The 10,464-nt window shown below is 39.1% G+C and overlaps 1 protein-coding gene across 12 annotated transcripts in view; it reads right to left on the reverse strand.

Moving 5' to 3' along the window:
* The window catches only part of Dmd (dystrophin), a 2,130,457-nt gene that overhangs the window by 13,142 nt on the left and 2,106,851 nt on the right, over positions 1-10,464 (reverse strand). For all 12 annotated transcript variants that reach the window (XM_033760401.1, XM_033760400.1, XM_033760399.1 and 9 more), the window contains one exon: positions 3,345-3,437. In XM_033760401.1, the coding sequence (XP_033616292.1) occupies positions 3,345-3,437 (93 nt within the window). The remainder of the gene's footprint in view (positions 1-3,344; positions 3,438-10,464) is intronic.

Consider the following 10,464-nt stretch of genomic DNA (forward strand, 5'->3'; position numbering starts at 1 on the left):
TTTTTTTTTTTTTTTTTTTTTGCAATGCAACCACAGGGGCATAGATGGAAGAGTGAGAGTAAAACAAAAAAGTCCTCTAAGACATTAGCCAGGTCTTGGCAGAAACTTCCACAGCAAAACTATTAAAACTTAATTTTTTATGAAGATACTCACCTGAGCAAGGAAAATCAAAATCGGTTATAGAAGAATTGTTTTTTTAAACCGCTGGATCAGAAAATCACATTAGTGGCTGTAACCAGCATTTTATTTTTAAACACATAGAACAGAAACTGCGTGCGTTGTTTGTGTTATGAAAAAGGACTGCTTCATAAGACTTTTATTTCTGATCTCTGTATATACATGTGATTATAGACATACATAATTTCTTTTGTATCCTTACCCCAGTCTGCGAAAAATGTTTCTATTATCTAGATAATGGTCAAACCAGCCCAATGGTTCCTATTCTAAATGTCAAAGATACTTAGATAGTCTTTTAAGACTCTTCTATTTGAGAAAATTTGTGAAGTCTGACCCTGAGATGTTAAGAGCCCAAGGAAATTTTGCTTCATATCAGCCTAACATACCTACCAACTGGTAAGATATTTTCACCTCACTCAACCTTCTGTGCTTTTATTCTCTCTCTCCCATGAATACATGGAGAAAGAAATATATAGGCCATTCTTTTAAAATTACAAAACTGGGTTTAGTTATAAATAAAGCATCCAAAAACTTTTAAGAGTGCATTCATGAATCAATTTTTACAATGATGAATCTTTTCATCCATTTGAATTTTAGGAGAAAAAGGCCTGTAACAATTCCTAATGTAGCAGAAAACAGCAAAAGAAAAAAAAAAAGCAATGGTCAAAACATCACAAAAAGACTAGCCAAGTCTTCCAACACCTCAGCTACTCTCTTGTTCTATGTTTTTGTTTTTCAAGAATATGAATTGATTTTTCAGGCCACTAGGGAATGACTGAGTACATAGAATAAACTTAGTCAATGGAATTGGTATCAGACTAGGCTTCCTTGTCTGATACTTGAGAACTTAAATCAGCACGTAGGGAATAGTATTGTTGCATAAGCACTAATTTAGTATACATTATCCAAACATCCTGAATAGTTTCCCAAAGTCCTATTTAAGCAGACCAATATCACATAGCTAAATACATCAGAGATGCTAACTGCAAATATCACATCAGAGGAGGTATATTTCTATTCTTCCAGGAGGCTTCGTCCATACCCAGTCTTGTTTTAAGGACTCTAGAAGGGGAATGCAGGGGGATAGAACAAAGGATTTTACCCTAAAGCTAATTAGGGAACAAATCGGAAGGCCCGGCTACCCATTGGGAAGGAGCCAGGAGCTTTTATGTCTTACTGCTTATACTCTTGTTGTCTAGATGTGGGAGAAATGCCCAGGGCACCAATGGAGTAGTTACCAACCTGCCACAGAGCAGGTAAACAAACGATCAGTGTGAAGGGCTGGAATAAGACATGTCTACGACTTCAAGGAAAAGCTTGAGGGTGAAGAAATATATACTAGACAAAACTCCAGTCTCCAAGCAACCTTGGATCCTTGAAAATGAAACTTCTACTGGAGGATGACCCCTTCCCTAATTAACTATCAGCAAGCTTCTGGGATTCATTCATACTAAATATGTTATATAGCAGCAATCATATTATTGCATTGTGATATGAACTTCTTCGGAACTTTGTGTTCGTAATAGATTATAAGTTCTTTGAAGGCAAGGGATTTTCATTTCTTCTGGGTATCTCTAGAACTTTGTCTGATACTGCAGACACAAGTAAAAGCTGACAGGACAGAGTAATGAGCATAAAGGTGAAAACATTTGACTTTTGCCAAGCCTGTGTATGGTCCTTCTTTATGAATCATGAGATCCAGGAAGAGAGGATATAGCTAATGTAACCAAGTCGGGGAGGAGGGTGGCAGGTGGGGAAGGCAGAGGTGAGTGGGAGATAGATAAGGTTTTTATCTGTTAAAATCAACACCTCAGTGGTGCTCAGCAGTGAAAAGATGGCTGGTGCAGACATTTAAAATTAGCCTCCCCCGACGGTTCCTTAGCAACACTGTACCAGAACATTATTGTTTTTAATGTGCACTGCACAACATTCACGTGCACATCGAATGGCTAGGAAATGGTCATTGTTAACTGACACTAAACAAAAAGATGGAAAAACATACTACTCAAAGCAGCCTCCTCATTGCCTTATGGAGAAGAACAAATAGTGCAGATTTTCTGCTGCCCTTCCCTCCTAGCCTGCCCATTAGGGGTGCCAATCGCTGGCCACAAAGCCATTTGGCTTCTCCTTTCTGCCTCTCCAGGCTTGCCTTCTATCTGCTCACAGGTGACTGCTGCCATTTTGTTGTTGAAGGGAGGTCGGCCCGCGATTTTGTTTTAGGTAAGGGTAATAAACCAAAATAAATGTCCCCGGAAACTAGTAACAGCAGCGAAATATCTCCTTAGATGAAGCAAGACATGTGAAACACATGCAGGCTGGGAAGACAATTCTGTGGGCTAAAATACTGCTTTTGTATGAGAACCAAAACAAAAACAAAAACAAAAAATGCACAAAGTCAAACTGATGGAGCAAAGAAACAGTATTTCTTTGCAAGGCCTGTACCCCAACTATGGAAGAGAAAAAATAATAATCAGATCTATGAAGACCTCATTCTGTATTTACACAATGGGATATGACATTTTTTTGTGATACTGGGGATTGAACCCAGGACCTCTGCATTGAGCTACATCCCCAATTCCTCCTTTAAAACATTTTTTAAAATTTTGAGACAGAGTCTCATTAAGTCTCCCACCCTGTGCTCGAATTTGTGATCTTTCTGCCTTAGTCTCCTGGGGTGCCTGGACTGCAGGTGTGCCCCACCATGCCTGGCTTCATACAATTTTAAACAGGCATCACACCGCAAGTCAGAGTCTGCCTTCTGCCACTTCCTAGGCTATGTTCTAGGCCTCACCGCACTACACAATAGCCATGTAGCTCTGGCAAAGGCATCTTCTCATTGGTAAAAGTCACATAATAATTGCTTTTTGCTTTTAAGTAAAAGGTACCTCATAATTCACTTCAAAAGACCAATATGTGAGACAAGTAAAATGTTTGAGAAATACAGGATTCAATTCTTACTTCTAGAAGCATCTTGATTACGAAGGTATTTAAATTCAAAATACTACAAACCAGAAGTTCATACTAAAAGAAATCTCACCACAGATGGAAACTGGCATTCTATCAGCACATGTGAGCTTCTGTAGGGACAACCCACACCTCAGTTTGAGTAAGGCAGCAAGTAAACAACTTCCAGTAAGGCTGAGTCCCTGGTAGGTACTGGAACTTACCTCTTGAACTAGGGAAGGAGTTGTTGAGTTGCTCCATCACTTCCTCTAACCCTGTGCTTGTGTCCTGGGGAGGACTGAGAAGATCTTCCTCACCTTAATAAACACAAATGCAAATAGCAGCAAATTACACTTTGACAAAACACTGAAGCTCTAGAGAAAGGTGTCACAATCACATTTGAAAACCATAATAAATTCACTTTACTTGTTCATAAGTCACAAAAATCCTCCACCTTAATAATCAAGGAATAATTCTTTAAAGTGAAGAAATCTGTATGGTAATTTATCTGCGTCATTATCCTTGGGGAAAAACAAACAAACCTGTGTATCTGTTTAGAAGTTAAAAAAGTTGACCTATCTTCTTAAGGTCCAGTGACAAATGTGCAACTATCCTTTGAATTAAAAAAAAATTAGTACACACTTGCAGTATGTCTCAGCACGAAAGAAAATGGGTGTGACTGTTTACTCCCATGAAGGTACAAAGGAAGTGGAGGAACTAAGCTATTTCTTCACTCTTTCCTTTGACATTTAACCAAAAGTACAAACAACACTCAAGTACCTGTAAAGTCCAATGAGAAAGAAGTAAAAGTTGTATGTGATGTGTATAGATAATTAATTATTATTATCCTAAAAACAGTAGATATAGGGTATACTGGGAAGTGAGTAGTGTTTTTTTCCTCTTTGTTGGACTAGAGCATTTTACTGAGAGATTTTTTTTTAATTTTCAAGGATTTGTTTATATGTCAGAACTAAAGGAGTTACTCAGAATGGATGGTGTTTGTTGGGAATGGAGTATCCTTGTAGATTTTGTGATTGGTGTCTTATTGATTGGTCATGTGTTAAAGAAATGTACCTCGAATAGCATTCGCGGTTCAGGGGGAAATTTCAAATGAATTTGAATTCTGAAGATTCTTTGAAACTAATTTTTTATAATAGTTAACATTCCAATAATGAAAATCACTTCTTTTGAAGCTCTACGTGCTCAGCACATGGTCATTTCCATCTAAAACAAGATCCTGCTTCCATAAGTCAGCAATAATGAACGTGCTTAAGGACAACCTCAGGTTCACATCAGACTTGAAAAATCACTGCGGAGCTAGTGATTACATGACTTACACATTCTTGTCATTTCCTTTGGTCTATGCCACTTGGATTTTCATCTACAATTATAATTTTGCAGTCATTCCTATATTTTTATCCTTGTATTCTTTTAAAGCACAAATTATAAGAAATACTGCCAATACTAGCCAGGAAGATAAAATCGTATCCTAGGTGGATGTGAGGCTGCATATCATTATTAGAATGGAGGGTTAAGAACCTGAGTAGATGAAAAGCCTCGAGATCCGTGAGTCTCAGAGTAACATACCATACGAAGCTGCTTTGAAATAGTACAAGAAAGGCAAGCTGAAGAATTAAGTTCACAAAGTTGGAAAGAAAGAGTTTTTGTCTTCACTCACACACACACACACACACACACACACACACACACACAAAACCCTTGAGTAAGTTTATGCCTTTAGAAAAGAAAACAGCATTCAGTATTTTTAGTTTCTTTTCTTTCTTGTAGTTTTTAAAATGACCATTAGCTGCTAAAGATAGAAATGAATGAAATACTACAAGGAGAATCAAGATCCTGAGAACTGCAGGGCCAATTACATCTCTTTTTTACATTACTGATGCAAATTTGTGCCTAATTGGGAAACATGAGGCTTTTTTAATGGCAGGAAGTCCACTTTTGTGACAGTAGGTCTTACAGAATAAATCAGAACCAACAGAGACACTCATGAACATTGATGTTAATATTTCTGACAGTTTAATTACATTGTATTGGAGCTCTAGGAACTCAATTGCACTGTGGTAAGATTCAGGTACAGTTCAGTGATGTGACTAGCATTCTTGTCCCTGAATTATTTCAAGGATCAAATTATAAAGTATAAATCTAATGATGCTAGCCAAGTTCATCTTTACAGATAAGCTATCATCTATGTGTTTCAAATAGGAGTAATCTAAGTACAGATGCAAAAATGGCTTGTTTAATGGAAAACTCCCATAGCAATTATAACTCTATCCGTTTGAAAAATTTGGGGTGTGGGAGAGAGGGGTTTAAACCCAGGGCTTCACATACCAGGTAAGTGATCTAAGCTACATCGTCAGCCCCAAATCAATAACCTCCGCCCACTTTATTTTCTTTTCTACTGGGGATTAAACCCAGGGCCTTTCTAGCATTCAGCTATATCCCTGGTCCCCATTCAAACATTCTTCAATATGTAATACATAAGTAAAGTGAAATCTTATTTTCTTCTTTTACCAAAATGCTCCAGATTTCTCTAGGTGGCTTTAATTCATTTCTTCTCAAGAACTGAGATCAGATTTCTCACCTATATGCATGAGTGAAGGCAAATCAACTGAATGAGAATGTCAAATGCTTAATATTTTCTGTCACGTTATACTGGAACATTTTAAATATCTAAATGAAACCTGAATGTAAAATAACATCACTGTACTATTAAGATACTGGGCCAGGTTGTTTCTGATGCTTTAAAAAAAAACTCTGGAGATAGGAAGGGGATTGAGGGATCGGGAGAGATGGGAGGGAGAAGAGATTGGGAAATATTAAGGATTAAGAAACATATGTATATATAGCAATTCCCAAGATAAATGTATTTATGATGTACAGCAAACATGTACTAAAACAAACAAAAACTGGAAACAGTAAAATTAATTTTCACTTAAAAAAATAGATTAGCCAGGTGTGGTGGTGCACATGTGTAAACCCAGCCTTCTGGGAGGTGGAGGCAGTTAGAGTACAAGCTTGAGCCCTACCTGAGCAATTTAGTGAGAACTTGTCTCAAAATAAAAGAAGAACTAGGGATGTAGCTCAGTGTGAAGGCCCTAAGTTCAACTCCCAGTACCACCACCACTGGAAAAAAAAAAAAAGCCAAATCTGTCTGTCTTATCCATCCATCTATCTGGCACTGTTCTGGATGCAAGAGTTACAACAATAAACAATCAAAACCCCATCTTCACAAAACTCACACTATTAAACAAATAATCAGAAACTTATAAAGGTCTGTTGGTGGTGCTAAGTAGTGAGTCTACAGAAAGGGCAGTCTTCGAAGTCCTCATGGATGAGATGAAGTTGGCCGAAAACTTTTAGGGCTTGTGGGTGTGAGGCATGCACACATCTGAGGGAAGAGTGCTCAAGAAGAACATGTGCACAGAGGCTGATGCAAGTGTGACTGGGTTGTTCAAAGTATAGCAAAAAGGTAGCCAGTGTAGACAGTGAGACTCAAGGGTTGGGAAGTCCCTGGCCATCAGTGTGACACCAGTATTTATAGGTTGGGTAATCACACACTACATAGCTAGAACAGAAAATCCCAAACATCCTTGTTTCTAATAACCATAGCTGTGACAACAAAGCTTTGCCTGTATTAAAAAAAACAACACCCAATTCCTTTTCATATATTTACCGAGAGAATATACACTGAGCCCCAACTATGCCCACTAAGGATTTAGCCCTACACCTGCCCTCTCTTACTTGCAGTACATACTGCGATGTGAGTGCTATGCAAATAGCTGTTATACTGTAGTATTTAGGACATAAGAAAAAAAACTTCATACATGTTCAGCACATACGAATACCTCCCCCACACTTTCCAACTGAATTTATAGATATAGGATCTGCAGAAACAGAGTTCCAGCTGTACTGCCAACTCTTTCAACAGATCACCTAGCATGACTTCTCCCACACTGCTCTTAAAAGAAAATCAGTGGAATTGTGTATTTAAAGGATGCCACTTTCTATCAAGAAGAGGGCTCAGCAAATCCCAGCCTTATCACATCTCAAACCTTCAAAGCACAAGGACACACACTCCATTTATTTAAACACCTGTGAGCATCTTTCAAATAGTCCCTTTTTTCCCCTTCTCAAGTGAATGTGGCTTATGCAGTTCAGAGTCAGAAAAAAAGAAAGCACCTTTGAATTAGGTCTTTTTTTCAGAGAACAAACTTAACAACATAGTCTATCCATTTTATACTGGCAAGTTATCTCTGAGCTTAACTCAGCCACTGGAATATGGCACTCCTGTCCCTGTATTCACTTCTGCCACAATTTTCTTGGTTCCACAAACCATTAGGACCACAGCCTGATGCACACTTTGATTCTAGTGCCTTAACAGGAATGCTGCCTCTTCACCAATGTTGACAATTTAAATAATTAATGCTTTGAAGCACCCAGGGCTCTGAATCACACTGCTAAAATACGTGAATTAATTTCACGTGATATCCTTAAGAAAAAAGAGGGGGGGATCCTGAAGTAGAAAATAACAACGGAGGTATTCAGAATTTATAGACTGTCAAAAACATGCAATATTTTTTAAGCTCTATGCTATCATTACAGTCAAAACAGTCCATTAGCTGAGTTCAAATGTTATGTGGAGAAGAGAATCTGACATAAAAGATCACCCTAAATCACGGAGGTGTAGTAAAGTTAGGACAATAACATAAAACCCACCCTCTTCTCAAAGCAACTGAACCTAACTTTCCTACAGGGGTTGACTTCTTGGGAAGAGAATGGTCCTTTCTCCTGACCATTCTAGAAACTATTTTTATTTCTTATTTTGAATTGGGCTCTTGCTAAGTTACCCACGCTGGGCTCAAACTTTCAATCTTCCTACCTTAGCCTCCTAGAGTGCTGAGATTACAGGCATGTGTCATGGCACCTGGCCCTGCTCCAGATTCTTGAATGTCATCAGATTTGTTTCAACTACACTTTCTCCTTTTTCAGAAATGTTCACCTCTTCTTGGCCCTTCATCTATCTTCTCTGACTTCTTTCCCACCCTGGTCTACCAGTACTGCCACCATATGGATCTCATCACTTGCTGGTGGGTCCCACAACCTCACCTTTTTAACCCATGAACTATTCTGTAGCACCACAATGATCTCCAGGTACAACCTTCACCAGCCCATGGGAAAGCTACATTTTAAATGTAGGAATAGCTTGAAAATATTTACATCCATGATGTCTCCAAATTTCAAACTTTCCCAATTGTACTCTCCTCATCTTCCACTTACATTTTTAAAATTTCCTTTCAATCTGGGTTAGGCGTTTTGCCTCTTTTTATTCTACCCCCGTGGAAGGTCTCACATATGAAATGAATTCCCAAACACCCCTCCATGCCAGGCAATAGATCTTTTAGGTATAAAGACTGAAGGAGTCACAGGTCTCTTCTTTTCTGTGATTTTTGTGTTTTGAGATGGCACCTTGCTATGTTACCAGGGATTATCTCAAAGTCCTGTGCTCAAGGGATCCTCCTGCCTCAACCTTACAAGTACCTGGGACTACAGTTGCATGCCATCTTCTCTGCTTCTGTGAAATTTTGAGGAAATTACATTTAACCAGTTTGGACCCAGAAAAAAGCAAGATAGGGCATGAGTCGACCTCATGCTCACTCAGCCTTAAGGCAGGAGAAATGAAGGGGAACAGCCAAATATTTGTGGGTTTCATAAACCACTATTGTCTAATCTAGTACAACTGGAAAAACTAATAAGCAGCTGCCTAACAACCCGTCACTGCCACTCATTACCACTGTAACACCCTTTACTCCTTTTGACCTTTTATTATTTATGCCTCATCAACTCAAGCTTTCTTAGAGCCCATCCTAGGCAAAGAGCCTTGCTAAAGAATGACAGCAGACCATGAAGATGACCTGGTCCTTCATTTCACTGAAAGGACACAAGTTTTCCAATTTCCCATCTCTTGGCTGAATATCCTTTCTCTGACTTGGTCAGCATGTTCACAGTACTCCAATGGGCTGTAATTTATTTTCATTTCCATTTAGCTCTCTTTTGCATTTGAGTTTTTGATCATATCTTCCTTGTGAACCTATTCTTATCCCAGGACCCTCTTCATGCCATCATCTAGATGGAGGTCTTCCCCAAGGCTCTGTATCCAAGCACCTCATTATATATATTTTTAGATCACACCTTTCAGCAATCAATCCTAGTAGCTCATTTCCCCAGACTGCCCTCTTCATCCAGGTAAAGACCTGTATTTTAACTTTGTTCTGGACATGGTTTAGAACACCTGCCAGACCATCAACTACATTATGTCCATAATCAAAAGCTTCATTGTTTTCTGCCAACCAAATCCTCACCCCTCATTTCCTTCCCCCAGACCAAGTCATTCTCCATCTTTCAAGTGCAGGCTCTCAAAGCTCATGTATTTTGGCCTCTGCAATTGCCACCTAAACTCACCTTTCTGCCTATTAAAGTCTTTGAGCCAGGAAGAGGTGCTGGGATACGTCTTTCAAAGTTTCTTTGTCAATATTGCTCACCTGGTATGTTTTTTCAGTGGTTCCCTATTATGATTTGATATCTGGATGACCTGCCAAATGCACATGTGCTTAGAGGAGGCCCATCACTGAGGATGGAGTATAAAGGATGCACCAACCTTCCTTGCTCGTCACTCTGCTTCCTGGATGCCATGATGTGAGCAGCCCTCCTCTCCCAGACCCTTCCACCATGCTTCCTTCCCTTGGAGTTGGCTAACTATGCACTAAAAATATGGGCCAGAACAAACTTCTCCTTTAAGTTGTGGCAGCAGCAAAAAAATGACTAAGATACTCCCTGCCACCAAATGAGTCGAATAACTCTGCTCAATATTTGTGTCACCATACTGTGACTCTGACTGTCTCCTTCTACCTCTTACTTGAAAGACCCTATCTTTCTGCTTAACTGGACTACTGGCCATTTGCCAACCTCTGCATCTCTACAGCTTCACTTACACCATTCCTATTTCAGGGTATGCCTGCTCCCTACTTCATGTTTTTGGAACCCTTCACAAATATCAAATGGTCATAAAGCTGTCCCTTATCTCCAAAATGAATGGATTTGCAGTACCTTTCTGTCTTGTCCTGAATAACAAGAGAGCCAGGCATCCTGTAAGGCATTTAAGATAATACCCTACCCGGAACTGTTGTGAGATAATTTAGACAATGATTTGAATTGCTAGCAAATATCTCACCATCCCCAGATCTTTTGCACTGAGCTACATCTCCAGCCCTTATTTACACACACACACACACACACACACACACACACACACACACACACAATCTCTCA

This window comes from Fukomys damarensis, unplaced genomic scaffold (assembly GCF_012274545.1).
Source record: "Fukomys damarensis isolate Sample0158 unplaced genomic scaffold, DMR_v1.0_HiC HiC_scaffold_39, whole genome shotgun sequence".
NCBI lineage: Eukaryota > Metazoa > Chordata > Mammalia > Rodentia > Bathyergidae > Fukomys > Fukomys damarensis.